General features: G+C 38.4%; 1 protein-coding gene across 1 annotated transcript in view; it reads left to right on the top strand.

The window, feature by feature from the left end:
* Positions 1-16845, top strand: part of RNASEH2B (ribonuclease H2 subunit B) — a 75583-nt gene extending 58738 nt beyond the window's left edge. Inside the window, exons 10-11 of the mRNA XM_058548116.1 lie at positions 10654-10704; positions 13825-16845. Of these exons, the coding sequence (XP_058404099.1) occupies positions 10654-10704; positions 13825-13857 (84 nt within the window). The 3' untranslated portion in view covers positions 13858-16845. The remainder of the gene's footprint in view (positions 1-10653; positions 10705-13824) is intronic.
* Positions 16846-18386: the final 1541 nt, after the last annotated feature.

Genomic DNA, 18386 nt, shown 5'->3' with positions numbered 1-18386 from the left:
CAGAAACCTTACAGGCTAGAAGAGAATGGCACGATATATTTAAAGTGCTAAAAGGAAAAAACTTACAGCCAAGAATACTCTACCCAGCAAGGTTATCATTCAAAATGGAAGGAGAGATCAAAATTTTCCCAGATAAGCAAAAATTAAAGGAGTTTGTCACCAAGAAACCAGTGCTACAAGAAATGTTACAGGGACTGATTTAAGGGGAAAAGAAAAGACCACAAATAGGAAAAATTATCTATTTCCATGATTAGAAAGTAATGGATACAAATGCACAACAAAGAGGTTAGATATGATATCAAAAACATGAGGGAGGAGGGGAGTTAAAGAGTACAGCTTTCAGACAGAGGTCAAACTAAAGTGACCATCAATTCTGTATAGAAGAAGAAAGGAACAGAGAAGGACTACTAAAACACTGAGGAAAAAAAAAGTTAAAAAATGTCAGTAAGTACATACTTATCAATAGCTACTTTAAACGTCAATGGACTAAATGCTCCAATTAAAAGGCATAGGGTGGCTGACTGGATAAAAAAACAAGACCCATATATATGCTGCATACAAGAGACACACTTCAGACCTAAAGACACTCACAAACTGAAAGTGAAGGGATGGAAAAAGATACTCCACGCAAATGGCAATGAAAAGAAAGCTGGGGTAGCAGTACTCATATCAGACAAACTAGACTTTAAAACAAAAACTGTAAAAAGCAACAAAGAAGGGCATTACATAATGATCAAGGGAACAATCCAACAAGAGGATATAACACTTGTAAATATCTACGCACCCAATGTAGGTGCACCTAAATATATAAAGCAATTATTAACAGACATAAACACAGAAATAGACAGTAACACAATAATAGTAGGGGACTTGAACACTCCACTTACACCAACGGATAGATCATCCAAACAGAAGATCAATGAGGAAACATTGGCCTTAAACGACACCTTAGAACAGATGGACCTAGTGGATATATACAGAGCATTCCATCCAAAAACCGAAGAATACACGTTCTTTTCAAATGCACATGGAACATTCTCCAGGATTGATCACATATTAGGCCACAAAACAAGTCTCCATAAATTTAAGAAGATTGAAATAATACCAAGCATCTTTTCTGATCACAACGGTATGAAACTAGAAATCAACTATAGGAAGAAAATCAGAAAAGCCACAAATATGTGGAGATTAAACAAAATGCTACTGAACAACGACTGGATTAATGAAGACATGAAAGAAGAAATCAAAAAATACCTGGAGACAAATGAAAATGAAAATACGACATGCCAGAATTTATGGGATACAGCAAAAGCAGTTCTAAGAGGGAAGTTTATAACGATACAGGCCTATCTCAACAAACAAGAAAAATCTCAAATAAACAATCTAACAATGCACCTGAAGGAACTGGAAAAAGAAGAACAAACAAAGCCCAAAATCAGTAGAAGAAGGGAAATAATAAAAATCAGAGCAGAAATAAATGAAATCGAGACCAAAAAAACAATAGAAAAAATTAATAAAACCAAGAGCTGGTTCTTTGAAAAGATCAACAAAATTGACAAACCTTTAGCAAGACTCACCAAGAAAAAAAGAGAGAAGGCACAAATAAGTAAAATCAGAAATGAAAGAGGAGAGGTTACAACAGACACCTCAGAAATACAAAAGATTATAAGAGAATACTATGAAAAGCTAGATGCCAACCAATTCGACAATCTGGAAGAAATGGATAAATTCTTAGAATCATACAACTTTCCAAAACTGGATCAAGAAGAAGTAGAGAATTTGAATAGACCAATCACCAGTAAGGAGATCGAAACAGTAATCACAAACCTCCCCAAAAATAAAAGTCCAGGACCAGACGGCTTCCCTGGTGAATTCTACCAAACATTCAAAGAAGACTTAATACCTATCCTTCTCAAACTCTTCCAAAAAATTGAGGAGGAGGGGAAGCTCCCTAACTCATTCTACGAAGCCAACATTACCCTGATACCAAAACCAGACAAGGACAACACAAAAAAAGAAAATTACAGGCCAATATCACTGATGAACATCGATGCAAAAATCCTCAACAAAATACTAGCAAATCGCATACAACAATACGTTAAAAAGATTATACACCATGATCAAGTGGGATTTATTCCAGGGATGCAGGGATGGTTTAACATTCGCAAATCAATCAACGTAATACACCACATTAATAAAATGAAGAATAAAAATCACATGATCATCTCAATAGATGCAGAGAAAGCATTTGACAAGATACAGCATCCATTTATGATAAAAACTCTGAATAAAATGGGTATAGAAGGAAAGTACCTCAACATAATAAAGACCATATATGAGAAACCCACAGCTAATATCATCCTCAATGGTGAAAAACTGAAAGCCATCCCTCTAAGAACAGGAACCAGACAAGGATGCCCACTGTCACCACTCCTATTTAACATAGTACTGGAAGTCCTAGCCAGAGCAATCAGGCAAGAGAAAGAAATAAAAGGGATCCAAATTGGAAAGGAAGAAGTGAAACTGTCACTATTTGCAGATGACATGATTTTATATATAGAAAACCCTAAAGAATCCACGAGAAAACTTTTAGAAGTAATAAACGAATATGGTAAAGTTGCAGGATACAAAATCAACATACAAAAATCAGTTGCATTTCTGTACACTAACAACAAAGTAGCAGAAAGAGAAATTAAGAATACCATCCCGTTTACAATTGCAACAAAAAGAATAAAATACCTAGGAATAAACTTAACCAAAGAGGTGAAAGATCTGTACACCGAAAACTATAAAACATTTCTGAAAGAAATTGAAGAAGACACAAAGAAATGGAAAGATATTCCGTGCTCTTGGATTGGAAGAATTAACATAGTTAAAATGTCCATACTTCCTAAAGCCATCTATAGATTCAGTGCAATCCCCATCAAAGTTCCAACTACATTTTTCACAGAAATAGAACAAAGAATCCTAAAATTTATATGGAACAACAAAAGACCCCGAATAGCTAAAGGAATCCTGAGAAAAAAGAACAAAGCTGGAGGTATCACATTCCCTGATTTCAAAATATACTACAAAGCTATAGTAACCAAAACAGCATGGTACTGGCACAAAAACAGACACACAGATCAATGGAATAGAATCGAAAGCCCAGAAATAAACCCACACATCTATGGACAGCTAATCTTTGACAAAGGAGCCACGAACATACAATGGGGAAAAGAAAGTCTCTTCAACAAATGGTGTTGGGAAAACTGGATAGCCATATGCAAAAAAATGAAAGTAGACCCTTACCTTACACCATACACAAAAATTAGCTCCAAATGGATTAAAGACTTGAATGTAAGACCTGAAACTGTGAAACTTCTAGAAGAAAACATAGGCAGTACGCTCTTCGACATCAGTCTTAGCAACATCTTCTCAAACACCACGTCTGACCGGGCAAGAGAAACAATAGAAAAAATAAACAAATGGGACTACATCAAACTAAAAAGCTTCTGCACAGCAAAGGAAACCATCAACAAAACGAAAAGACAACCTAACAATTGGGAGAAGATATTTGCAAACCATACTTCTGATAAGGGCTTAATCTCCAAAATATATAAAGAACTCATGCATCTTACCAACAAAAAAACTACCAACCCAATTAAAAAATGGGCAAAGGACCTGAACAGACATTTCTCCAAAGAAGATATACAGATGGCCAACAGACACATGAAAAGATGTTCAAAATCATTAACTATCAGGGAAATGCAAATCAAAACTACAATGAGATATCACCTGACGCCCGTCAGAATGGCTATAATTAACAAGACAGGAAACAACATGTGTTGGAGAGGATGTGGAGAGAAGGGAACTCTCATACACTGCTGGTGGGAGTGCAAACTGGTGCAGCCACTATGGAAAACAGTATGGAGATTCCTCAAAAAATCAAGGATAGAACTACCATATGATCCAGCCATCCCACTGCTGGGTATTTATCCAAAGAACTCGAAAACACCAATTTGTAAAGGTACATGCACCCATGTGTTCATTGCAGCGTTATTCACAATAGCCAAGACTTGGAAGCAACCTAAGTGCCCATCAAGGGACGAATGGATAAAGAAGCTGTGGTATATATACACAATGGAATACTACTCAGCCATAAGAAACGATGAAATCCAGCCATTTGTGACAACATGGATGGACATTGAGGGTATAATGCAAAGTGAAATAAGTCAGAGGGAGAAGGTCAAATACCACATGATTTCCTTCATTAAGTAGTAGATAATAACAACAATAAACAAACACATAGGGACAGAGATTGGATTGGTGGTTACCAGAGGGGAAGGGGGGAGGGAGGAGGGTGAAAGGGATAATTCGGTACATGTGTGTGGTGATGGGTTGTAATTAGTATTTTGGTGGTGAACATGATGTAATCTATGCAGAAATAGAAGTACAATGATGTACACCTGAAATTTTTACAATGTTATAAACCAATGTTACTGCAATAAACAAAAAATTTTAAAAAAAAATGTCTTTTTGGCACATATTGAGATGACTGTGGAATTTTTATTACTTTTAATCTCTACTTTGTTCCTACAATAAACTCTACCTGGCAATAGATTAAGGGTAGCATAGTAGATGCTCCTTATCTGGTTTAGCCATTGTCAGTTCTAGATTTCAAGGCTCTTATTTAGGATGTTTGCATCTATGTTCAAAAGCAATATTGTTGTTAGGTTTTAGTGTCCAAATTATGCTAGCTTTCCATCTTCCCCAGTGTTCTAGAAGAAATAATTATGCATAGGAATGTTCTATTTCTGGAAAATTTAAAAGAATGTCAGTGGTAAAATTGTCTAGCACTGAGCCTTCTCTTTTGCTGTTGTTGTTGTTATAGTCTTCTTTAATCTGGAAGAATTTCTCACCTGTTCTTTGTCTTACTTGACCTTGACATTTCTGAAGAGTACGGGCCAGTTATTTGGTAGAACATTCCTCACTTTGAGTTAATGTTTCCTGTTGATTAGATTCAAGTTATACTTTTGGCACCCACAGAAGTAATGATGTATCTTTCTCAGTGCACCATATCAGAAGTCACAGTGTGGCCCTAGGCCAGTGATGTTAACTTTGATCACTTGATTTGTGGTGTCCACCAGGTTTATCCACTGTAGAGTTATTATTTTTCTCTTTGTAATTAGTAGGTAATTTGTGGGTAAATACGCTGGGACTTGTAAATACCCTATTCGTCGTCCAACATTTACTCATAATTTAGATTTAGATAGATTATATTTAGTATCTACTGATGATTTTTCTAACTTCATCATTTATTCTATATTTATTTTTTTATATTTAGCTGGCATTTTCCTATAAGGAAGAGCTTTCCCTTCTCCACTTATTTATTCACTTATGTACTTATATCAGTATGGACTTATAGATTTTTATTTTATCCAGTGGGTTATGTTACATTATTTTATTGCTCATATTGTCCCAGAAGGGCCAGTGTGAGTCCCTTCCAGATAGCTCGTGTATGTTTTTGGTGTTTCCATCATTCTTTAATACTTCCTTATTTCTTCCAGTGTTCCAGGCTTTTCTTGTACTTTCCCTGCCCAAGTCCTGGAATGGGCTTTTTTCCCAAGGAACCAGGATTACTTTTAGTGGAAAATAGTATTAAGCACGAGGTGTGCTCATTGCTCCTATTGATCTATGTGTGATTTTTTGTAGATTTTCTTCATCAGACTGAGGAACTTCTCTTCTATTCCCAGTTCACTGAGTATTTTCATGAACGGGTATTGAATTTTGTCAAATAATTTTTCTGCATCTGAGATGATCCTGTAGTTTTCCTTTAATAAAGGAATATCTTTTAATATGTATAGTATAATGATTGATTTTTGATTGTTAAACTAACTTCACATTCCTGGAATAAACCCTACTTGGTCACAGTGTATTATTCTTTTCATATATAGTATTGTGTTTTATTTCCTAATATTTTGTTAAGGATTTTTTTATCTCTGTTCATGATGGATATTCGTCTGTAGTTTTCCTTACTTGTAATGATTTTTTCTAGTTTTGGTATCAGTAAAACTGGCCTTATAAAATGATTTGGGAAATATTCTCTCATCACCTATTTTCTGAAAGAGTTTGTATTAGATTGGTATTGTTTCTCCCTTTTTTGTTGGACAGAATTCACCAATGAAGCCATTTGCGCCTGGAATTTTCTTTCTGGGAAAGTTTTTAATTACTAGTTCAATTTCTATAATAGATACAGAGCTATTCTAATGTTATCATTTTTCTTGTGCCAGTTTTAGTAATTTACATCTTTCAAGAAATGTGTCTATTTCATCTAGGTTGTCAAATTTATTGGCATAAGTGGTTTCTCATATTTTTATTATCCTTTTAATGTCTCTGGATCTGTAGTAATGTTCCCTCTTTCGTACCTGATATTGGTCATTTGTCTCTCCTTTTTGTTTTCTTGATTAGTCTAACTAAAGATTTATAATTTCTTTGCCTCTTTCAAAGAAGCGTTGTCTTCTGGCTTGCATAATTTCTGATGAGACATCAGTGATAATTCTTATATTTCTTCCACTTTATGTAGTATGTCCCCCCTTCCTACTGTGGCTTGTTTTAAGATTTTTTTTATTTATTATTAGTTTATAGGAAGTTGATTGTGATGAGTTTATGTGGTTTTCTTTGTGTTTATTGTCTTGTTTGTGGGTCCATTGAGCTTCTTGAATCTTTGAGTTTATAATTTTTATCAAATTTTGATAATTTCTGGCCAATATTTTTTTAAACATTTTTCTGTTCTTTTTCCCTTTTCTCTTAATTTCTCAGCTTCTGGGACTCCAATTGCATGTATGCTAGACCACTTGATATTGCCCCACAAGTCCTTTCACTGAGTTTCTGTTTGTTTGTTTTTTTAAATGCTCCATTTTAGACAGTTTCTATTGCTGTATTTTTAAGTTTATTTTAGTATAGTGTTTCATCTCCTATTAACCTCCGTGAATTTTTATTTCAGATGCTGTAATTTTTAATTTTAGATGTTTTATTTGGTTCTTTTTGATGTCTTCCCATTTCTTGTTCATATTTTCTTTTAAATACTTTATTATAGTTACAATAGCTGCTTAAATATCCCTGTCTGCTAGTTCCATCATCTCTGTCATTTCTGGGTGTATTTCTCTCTCTTTTCTTTTTTATTTACTTTGTTATTTTGAAATAATTTTAACCTCATAGAAAAGTTGCAAAACAGTAGCGTTTACTTATACCCCTCACCCAGCTTCCTCTAATATTAACACCTTATATAACCATACTACAATTATCAAAACAAGGACATATACAATAATACTATTAACTAATCTACCACCTTATTTGAGTTTCACCTATTTTTACACTGTTTTCCTGTTCCAGAATCCAATCCATTATCCCACATTGCATTTAGTTGTCATATCTACTCTGTTTTTTCTAATGTCTAAGAGTCTGTCAATCTTGCTTTGTCTTTCAATGACCTTGACACTTTTGAGAGTATTGGTCAGTTATTTTGTAAAATGCCCCTCAATTTTTGAGATACTTTGAAATTATGCTAATATCCTGTTTCTCATGTGATCATTTCATAGTACTAATAACTAATAATACTAATAACAACAAACACTGTATAGCATTTATGTGCTTGGCACTGTTATGAGCACTTTACAAATGATAACTCATTTAATCCCCACAATAGCTATAGTTGTACGGCAGGGTGCCATAGGAGCTAGGATAGTGACACTCTACCCAAAGAGCAAAGGATGAGAAGCAAGGCTACTTAAACCCTTGAATTATTATCCCTATCAAAGTTAAGCACCTTAACAGCAGGATCTCTGTACTAGTCAAGTTTAGGTCTTACACAGTGCTGGGCAGAGTGTGCAGCTGGTAAATATTGAGTACATGATAGGCAAATGGGTTGAGTAACCAGTGTCCTCACTAGTTGAGGCTTGACCATTTTTCTTCCAAGGGTCAAAGTCAAGATCTTGATTTACCTTGGTCTTTCAAAATGTTTAAGCTGTTATCTGGCCTTCATTTTGGTCTTCAAATATGCCAAGCTGCTCCCATATCCGTGCCTTTGTATGACTGGTTTATCTTTGTACCCCTGCCGCCAGATCTTCATATGATTAGTTCCATCTTGTCATTATCCCTTATCTCAAGAATCATTTTTTCAGAGATGCAATTCCTGACCTTCCTGGCCTGCCTCTATGCCATCCTACTCAACCACTCTTCATCTCATTTTTCTGCCTTACCCTCTTCACAGAACCTTGCCTGACTGGTTCACAATTATGTCCACAGCACCTAACATGGGACAGCACAGAGCAGGCCTTCAATAAATATTTATTGCATGAGATAATCAATCAAACAATCAATCAGTCTGTACTGGACACCTCAGACAAGTGTTCTGCAGTACAAGATTGGGGTCCTCGACACCTATGGCTGAACCCTGAAATTCCCTGAAATTCCGAGTTCAGTCTGAGGTTGGGTTTTCTGGGATGCTCTAGAATTTGAAATCCAAAGATATATTCATAAACTCATTCATAAACTCCTTGTATAGGCTTAAACTTAAATAGAAATAAATAGATATAATCTTTAATCTCTGTGTATAAAGAGCTGTGAATTTTCTTCTATCAGTTGATTGAACTGCATTTGTAAGACTCATTTTATCTGTGTCACAAGATGTGAAGTTAGAATATATTGCTAACATCTGTGTGGCAGTGCTAATGTTAATAAATTTGTTTTTACATGGCCTTTAGAAATTATTTATATCCAGCCCACAACCTAGTAAACTTTGGGAATATATGTGATCTATATAAACTCCTTGTCTTCTCAGGAGCTTTATTTTCTTTCCAGCTTTATTGAGGTATAATTGACAAATAATAATTGTATATATTTAAGGTATATAACGTGATGTTTTGATATATGTATGCATTGTGAGATGTTTGCCACAATCAAGCTAATCAACTCACATAGTTACCATCTTGTGTGTGTGTGTGGTGAGAACACTGAAGATCTACTCTCTCAGCAACTCTCAAGTATACGATAGAGTATTATTAACTGTAGTCACCATGCTGTACATTAGATCCTAGGAGCTTTAAATAGGAGCTCACATCATGACTTAGCTATAGATTAAATGGGAATTTGGGCAATCAGCAGTTCTGTTTTCTTCTGTATTTGAGTTTACCTTTGATGCCAAGATGAAGATCCTAATCTCACTTGCAATGTGCAGCATTAACTGGGAGTTAAATAGTAGTTAAAAAATGAAAAACTAAAGGCATTCCACATGCCAAGGGCTGTTTTGGGGAATAATATCAGGGACAAATCAATATGTGCTTATATACACACATATACTTACACACACATAGACACACACACTTATATACACATAAGTACAGACATACATATATATGCACACATGCACATATATATCCTTTCTTTCAAAATTCTTTAAGGAATTTCAAACCAGAGCCTGTTTAGACTTTATTATACCAAACAAGAATACTTTTGCTTACTCAAATCCTTTGGCCCTTTGCTTCTCCTACTTACATCATTTTTTTTTTTTTGATTAATGTGCTGAGTTTGGGGAAAACTTCAAAAAATTTCTGCAAACTATAAAACCACTTGTGTACACACACAAGAGCCTCCATCTTTTTCATCAAACCATACATATTTCTGAAACTGATCTCAGATTACCAACATTCTTTCCTTTTTTATGTCTGGTTTATCTTCAGTTTAACTTTTCCATGTACTCTGGCTCTCAGGCTCTTTCATCTTCCAAGGTTGATACTCCTCCTGTTCTGCACTCCCAAGGAGATCCTCCTCCATCAGGTTTAATGTGGATGTCAAGTGGAATTGTGTTTCGTTGGTTCGGGTCTATTTCTAGTGTGCTGCAGTCCATTCCCAGGATCATATTTCTCTTACTTGGGGCCTTAGCAAGACACAAGGGCAATTTGGAAGTGAAAAACTAAAATGTGCTCATTTACTTACTAAAGGTACGGTATTGTTTATATTGTATGCAAACTTATGACAACAATAGTAAACAGGTATCTTAATCTTTAAAAGTGTAAATGAAGTGAAAAATGATCAACCATGTTTTGAACTAAGCTAAAAAGTTTACCTTTAAAAAGTAAAAGTAATTGGTTGAAAAAGACCAATTTATTTAAAGAAGCTGGATGTTACCTGGTTGTAGTTCCAATCCTGCCTTAACTCTGTAATCCATGGACAGATCATTAGCGTTGCTGCCCACAGTCGTGTCTTCCATGCAAGATAAGAGTGGATCATTGAGTCATTTTATGTCCTTCCGTGCTGTCACTCTTGCTTGGGGAGCCTCATCTCCTTTATGCCTGTGAGCAAAATGCTTTTAGAGTTAGCGTCCATCCAGTGCTTACCATGCATCAGGCTCTCCTCCAAGCTCTTTAGATGGATTATCTCATCTGTTTCTCTGGAAAAAAGTCTGCAAAAAAATACACCAACATGCTCATTCTGGCTATTGTGGTGTTCATGGTATATATTTGTCTCTTTTCTTCATTTCCCATAGATCACATTACTTTGCAGTGGAAAGAAATGCAAAGAGCACAATTATTGGAAAGTAATAACAAAGACTGACAAAGTTTTTTGCAATTTTTAAGCACTTTTCACATGAATTTATGTGTTTAATCCCTCTAGACACCGTCGGGCACAACTGGTCCTATTTCCCCCATTGTGCAGTCGAAAAAGGTAAGGTCAGCTTACTTGCCCAAGGTCACACAGCTAATAACAACTGAGCCAGAACTCAGACTTACAACTTCTGACTCCCTGACTCTCCGCACCAAATTCCCTTTCCCCAGAAGTCCTAAGTGACTTCTGTTACATCCTGGGGAGTCATCCTTTCACCAGATTTGAAAGACAGCCTCTTCACTTAGGTTAGGATTGACTTTCTCTCCTAAAGTTGATCTCACTTGACTAGCTGTCTTGTAGCACATATTTTTTCCCAAATAGCCCTTTCTCCAGGACTAATCCAAAATGTAGAGATCTCCAGAGTTTGCTGCATTATACAGTCAAACCTCTTCGTGGAAGACAAAGAGCTCCCCGTCTAGGAAGGTGGCGAGTGCAAGGGTACTTTCTCAGTGTCCTTGGAAGATGTCCACAGGCTTTGGCCTCATCTGAATAATCAAAAGAAATGGCTAGATTTATACACCTTTTTATACACTGATATTTATATACTCCCAGGTTTTTACACTCCTGAGGGTCATTAGACTGACGAAAAGGTTTCCTACCTTATGTTTAATAGTACTTTACAGTTTTTACAGCAATCCCATATCAGTAGTTAAATTAATCTTTACAACAACCCTTTAAGGTAGACCAGGGAGGGGGTGTATCCCTGTTTTATAGACAGTCAAAGTGAGGTCGCACAGACTGAAGGTGGCAGAGCCTGATGCTGCCCTTCTATCCTCAGGCCTAGGCCACTTTCCTTTTTGTCTCCCCGAGATTCTATCCATACCATTGTTTGTGTAGTCTTTATGGCCATTCATCCTTCAGTAGTCTATGTGTTGTTAGTGCCGTCCAGTCGATTCTGACTCCTAGTGACGCTGTGTACAGCAGAGCGGAACCCTGCCTGGTCTTTTTGCGCCATCCTCTCACCTTCCATTGCTCTATCAAACAATGCTCCTCTGCTATTCACAGGGTTTTCATGGCCGATGTTTTTGGAAGTGGGGGGCCAGGTCCTTCTTCCTTGTCTGTCTTAGCCTGGAAGCTCCGCTGAAACTTGTCCACCGGGGGTGACCCTGCTGGTGTTTGAAATACTGGTGGCATAGCTTTCAGCGTCACAGCAACACACAGCCGCCACAGACTGACAGATTGGTGGCGTGGTTCCCTGTGGTGCCCACCCAGGGTGGACAGGTTTCAGTGGAGCTTCCAGCCTAAGACAAACTAGGAAAAAGGACCTAACCACCTACTTCCAAAAAAGTCAGCCGTGAAAACCCTGTGAATAGCAGAGGAGCATTGTCTGATATAGAGCTGGAAGGTGAGAGAATGGCACAAAAACACCAGGCGGGGTTCCACTATGCCGTACACAGTGTTGCTCAAGTCGGAATCAACTCCATGGCACTAACAACAAAGTCTGTTTTAATTGTGAATTTTATTTTAAGAAAGGAAAAATCAGATTTATTCTGCTTCATCTTCTTGCTCTATTCATAATGAATTCTGCAGGTCGATTTATCCTCAGCAGTGGTGAGCCAGAATTTAAGTAAAGCTTCTACTTAGCTGGTGCATTTGCATGTCAAATCTTTAATTCAGCTGTCAGCTTTTATCATTTACTGTACTTTTGTTAATAAATGTTATTTTGATGGTCTAACACTAATCAAGCCTATTTGAGAGGGGGAAAAAGCGCCAAATGTGATTTATAGAGGAATCAGAGCTTCTTCACAGACGTTAAAAGAATTGTTACCTTACATGTGTTTTAATCAGAGTATGTGTAAAATTAAAGTTAATCATGTTATTAGTTCTTTCAAAAGAAAAAAGAAGCCAAGGGATAAGCTTAGATTTATATTTTCCTTTAAGAACGTACTGAGCACCTGCTACATGCCAAATGTTCTAGGCGCTAGAAATACAGCTTTCAACATGGCAGAAAAAAACACCTGCCTTCAAGGGGCCGGCCCTCTGGCCTAGTGGCTAAGTTTGCGTGCTCCACTTCGGCAGCCTGGGGTCCTGGGTTTGGATCCTGGTTGCAGACCTACACCACTCATCAGCCATGCTATGGTGGCGACCCACATACAAAGTAGAGGAAGACTGGCAACAGATGTTAGCTCAGGGCAAATCTTCCTTGGCAAAAAAAAAAAATACCTGCCTTCAGGAAGTTGCTGTTCTAAGGGACAGATAGGTGGGCATGTCAGATAGTGCTGGGGGCTAGGGAAAAAGCTGAGCCAGGATGGTGGACAGATTCCTTGGGAGGTGGGTAGTCAGGGAAGGTCTAACCAATGTCACATCTTATCTACATTATGGCATAGAAATCTGATTTCCATCAGCATCTTTTTTTGTAACTTATAGCTCCAGAATAAATTATGTTTGACTTTATCCTCAGTAGGAAATCAGCTTATAGTAGTTAAACTTGTTCGGTGGCATTCTTCAGAGGGATATTAGGGACTACTACTTCTACCAGTAAGTCTATATTTATCTTTTTTTTAATCCTTGAGCTAACATCTGTGCCAATCTGCCTTATATTGTATATGGGGTACCGCCACAGCATGGCTTGATGAGCGGTGTGTAGGTCCGCGCCTGGGATTTAAACTTGTGAACCCCGGGCCGCCGAAGCAGAGCGTGCAAACTTAACCACTATGCCACCAGGCCAGCCCCCTTATCTTTTTTATTATACATTGGAGTCTACATAAGGCTCCTTACTTTTTAAAAAAGGATCTGCCTTTAAAAAAAAGAAAACAAAGAAAAGTTAAAGAGGAGAAAAATGGTTGAGGAATTATTCATATTAGAACCTTGTTTTCCTGTGTTTCTTATATTTTCATTTTTTCTAAAATGATGGCATCCATTCCATAAGTTTGGCGACCATAACATTATTTTGTATTTCACTCTGTTTGAACATTGGAAGGAAAATATGCTTCTTACCCACCCACTCCCCTCCCGGAGCCTACTACAAGCCCTGAATGAGATCACTGGGGCTGGCCACGGCGGGAACCCCTTCCTTTGCCTGAGGTCTTCTCTTAGAAGCGAAAATTCACAGCTGCTGGTTCTCAGGACTAAACCAGCCAGCCTTGCTTTTCTGTTCTAGAAGGTGCAGATGGTGCTTGGGATTTCAGGTGACTGCTTCTCCCCACCAGGATACAACCTATGTTTTCCTTTTCTCTCTAGGTGGCAGCACAAAGACAGAAAAGGGACAAGTGACAGCAGGTCTACGCAAGGCTTGGCTGCTTCTCAATGTAACTTAAGACACTCCCAGAGGGCTAAGACTTTTTCTTCTGCACTTTCTAGAAAATCACCAAATGCCAAAAGATGTATTTTAAAGAACTCATCACGAATGCTTTATTTCTTTGATCAATACCACTAGTCCATTTGGGCCGCAGCATTTCCCCCTGGAGGGTGATTCTGTCATGGAAATTGAAAACACCAGGGCAGGGTGTGAACCTGCTCATAGTCTGAGGAATTTAAGCCATATCATCCATCTGCCCCAAGCCTATGCCCCACAAAGGTGTGCATTTTAAAGTATAGTCCTTCAGATTTCAAAACACTGGGAGGAGAAGGCTCATCGTGAAATTCGTGTCATTTGTTAAACCTGACCACGTTGGCCTGCTTTCCTGGGGTTGGGCGAGCTTGTTTTAGCTCTGTATATGGTGAGTTAAGTACTTGATTCCACACTAAAAGCTTTTATGAACCAAATTTCTACCTTTACTTTAAGGAAAAAAAAAAAAAAAAAGGATGACCTTTCTTTACTCCTTATCACTTTGGCAGCTTCTAATTCATAACAATACTTGAACATGTGCATTTTATGATCTGGAGTTATAGAGATTGCTTCATTTTTAAAAGATCTGTCCAGTATGTGTATTATTATTATTTTTTAGAGTGAAGGCATGAGATATGGGGGAAAGTTGGAAATAAACACCAAAAAGTAATTTAGTGGGGAATTCTGATGCGTAGTGAACATGTTTTGGGGGGCAGTGGGGAGTTTTATGTGAAAACGTCTGGGATTTGAACTGGCTTGTCCACTCGACATGCAAGAGGAATTGGGCAGAAGCTTCTGAGGTGATCTTCCTGCGTTCAGACAGGACCCCAAACCTCTTCTTTAAGACATAATTTTGTTTCTGATTCTCTAACTCCATTAGGTAAGTAGAACCTGGTTCTGGAAAGTACTCTGTAATTTTTTTACATACCTCCTTTTACACATAGAAATTTTTGTTAACCTGGAGGGACATTTAACTTTCTTGTGTTTCTGTAGTTGATAGTGAATCCTCCTCTCCAAAAACCCAACTCTAGGAAGTCGGTTGTGGAATTCGGGATGTATTACAGGCTTCCAAGAGGGAGTGCTCCACAGAAATTACCTGTTTGAAATCCAGGCTGTTTGGGTAAGAATCAAGAGGCTGACACATAGTTTAACATACGGTTGTGGAGTTAAAATCTGGCTCTTTCTGTTCTCTCCTTGCACAATCCCAAACACTGTCCTTGGAACTCAGTGTGTATTTTGGCCCAAAGCAACCGCCGACACTGAAGTTTTACTGCAGAATGTGTTGTATGTCCTGGAGCAGATTGGTTTGCCTCTCAAGACCACATCTCAGGGCAGGAGAGCTGGCTAGCGTGATGGTTGTCCTTATCTCTCTCTCTCCTCCAGAAAGACTTACCTCGCAGAAACCTCTGTGGGGGTACCATGCTTCCACATGTATGAGGCTCCCCAATTAGAGAAAGGCTTGTTGGCTTGTTGGATACACACACACACACACACACACACACACACATACATACACACACACTCATTGCCTCAAATTTAATTCACCTCTTCATGGCCAAAGCCACTAGATATTGATGATACTTAAGTTGTCACTAGAAGCCCCAGTCTCTTAAATGTGCCCCAACCTCATATTCCATTGGCCTCTGAACTTTGAACAACTAATGCTTTAAATTCGACACACCTAAAATTACAAAAATTCATTACTTTTTTCTTTACATGAGTAATTCATGACATATTCCCCCAAAAGTTAGAAAGACAGAGAAAGCAAAAGCAATCCCTACCCCCACCCCCACTCAGGATCCTCTGGGTAACTGTATCCTTGGCCCTGAATCAGGTCTTTTTCATAGTTATCCAATTTCCAATATCCAGTTTCTATCCTTTTTCTAGCTAGCAGCCCTACAGTCACTTTTCATGCCATCTACTTCGTTATTTCATCTAAGAACCAAATCCTATTGAGTCCTCCTTCAGAAATACTTCCCAAGAAACTAAAATTAAAACAGATCAACGACAGTAAAACCCCAGCACTCTCAAATAAGCCCTTTGTTCTCCATGCCTGCTGCCACCAGGCGTGAGGCTTTTTCCCGCCTGGCTGGTCAGCTCTCTTGAGGGCAGAGAGTGGGTGGCCCACGTCTCTATTTCCACAGAGCTGAGCATGTCTCGTGTGTCCACACTCAGCACGTGAGCTATTGAGGCACAAATAAAACGAGATACTCCTTCCCCATCAAATTGTCGACTTTTGGAAAACTGTCATGCTCAGAGCCTGAGAGGATGTGGGAAATGGGCACTCTAGGAAGGATGTAAAAAAGTACAGCTTCTGGAGGCCAAGTTGGAAATAAATATCAAAAGCCTTAAATGCAAAGCCTTGGCTTCAGCAATACCGCTGTTAGACATATAGGCTTAGGAAAAAATCGTGAATGTGTGCAAAGATTCAGCCACAAGAATATTCACTGTGAGACTGTTTAAATAGTAAATAATTGGAAAAAAACCAAATTGGAGGGCTGAGGAAAGCTATTTTTAAAAATTGGTACTAAAAATGCAGGTGATTCTCTCTCTCTCCGCTTTGTCTTCTTTCTTTCTTCTTGTTTGCCTCCTTATGTGAGAAATTGTCTATGATAAACATGTATTATTATTATATTAATACAAAAACAAGAACCTTAAAAATACTCAGTTAATTTATACCATTAATCTCTTAAATGTTTTTCTCTCAAGATTATAATTTTTTTTTAAGTTTTATGTCTCCGTTAGTAAGTTTCTTGGAGGAAGAATCTATGTTTCACTGTTCTGTGCTTAGTATTTAAGGGGACGCTTAGCAAATACTATAAGTAATCAAATAATTGCTCTTCTTCTTCTATCCTCAAACCTTTAAGGGTTTCAGATCCCTACTGTTGATTCCTTGACTTCCCTTACCCAGTCAAAAATATATGTTTTGCTTTAAATTGTGTGTGTTTGACATGAATATGAATGGTAAAATTAATTAATTTGGCTTTGAAGATCTACCAAGAGCCCCAGAAATCATTGCAAATGCTCCAGGGTATTTCACAACCAGAACTGAGAATTACTGGAGAATTACTGGGAATTACAAGAATTACTGAGAATTACAAAACAGAGGTGAGACCAAAAAAACATGACGGATGGAAGAGAGCACAAAAAATAATGTTTCACATTTGTTGATATACAGCCTCAGCAGACAGTAACCAAATTGTTCAACTTCACAGCAATAACTGAAGTCCTCCCCACACACACACACCCAGCTTCACTTAAAACCTTTCAGGGGTTCCTTACCGCTCCTGGGATGAAGCCCCACATTCTCCCCATGACCTGCAAAGCTCTGCGTGCCATACGTAGCTCCAACCCTTCCATCTGTCTCAGCCTTGCTGTCTTTTCAGGCCCTCAGTTGCGCCATGTTTCCTCTAGCTACATGGCTTTTAGACCTACTATTTCCTCATCTGGAACGTTCTGCAAGCCCCTGTCCAATTACCTAAGTCCTGGTCTTCCCTCAGCTCTGATCTTCCCTAGTGTGCCAGAGGGAAGCCTTAGGGAGGCTCCCTGTCCATCCCAGCCAGGGCAGATCTCCTGTGGCAGCTCTCATGGCGCCCTGTACCTTCCTGCAACTATCACAGAGATATGTTTATATCTGTAGGTATGATGATTGGATGAATGAATGTTTCCCCAATGACACAGAGCTTCAAGAGGGCAGAGACCGTTTCAGCTTACCATTTCCGCAGAAGAGAGTTAACTTAGCAGGGCTGAGGCTGCTGTCCTTGCCTGCTTGCGAGGTTGGCCCTTGGTTGACGTCTGGGAACTGGCTGCAAAACAGCTCCTTACACTGATCTGATCAGAGTGGCCACTGTGCCTAAACTGTACAAACAATGTGGCTTATGCTGAACACCTGCTTTCCTTCTGGGGAGCTGGAATTCTGGAACGTGCAAGGCAGAGGGGGCCTATGTGACCAGCCCCCAATAAAAACCTTAGGCCAGGGTCTCTAATGGACTTCCCCAGGCAGAAACATTGCATGCAGTGTCTTGTATTTTAATTGCTGGGGTGCACTCTGTGTGACCCCTCATGGGAGGGAGAGCATAAGGAAGCCTGCACATGATTTCTCCAGACCACCTGAGTCTTTTCCCTTAAGATTCGGCTGTGTATCCTTGCTGCACTGCTGTAATAGATCTTCACTGTGCATACAACCAAAAGCCGACTCCTGTGAGTCTTTATAGCAAATACTCGAACGTGAGTGGTTTTGGGGACCCTCAACACCATTATATCCCCAGAACCTTGCACAGTTTTTGGCATTTAATAAGTGGCATATTACCTATTTTTTGAAATGAAAATGACCTTGGAGGGCTAGAGCTAAATCTGTCCTGAGGAAATTCTCGAAAGAACCAAGAAAACCTATAATTTATCAACTATACCCTAATGACCCAAATAAAGAATGTACATACTTCCAAAAAAGGCAGAATAAAAAATGGTTCAGGAA

Source organism: Diceros bicornis, chromosome 9, assembly GCF_020826845.1.
Source record: "Diceros bicornis minor isolate mBicDic1 chromosome 9, mDicBic1.mat.cur, whole genome shotgun sequence".
NCBI classification, from domain to species: domain Eukaryota; kingdom Metazoa; phylum Chordata; class Mammalia; order Perissodactyla; family Rhinocerotidae; genus Diceros; species Diceros bicornis.
Note: the sequence above shows the minus strand (reverse complement) of the source record. Positions and strands in the feature narration are given on the sequence as shown.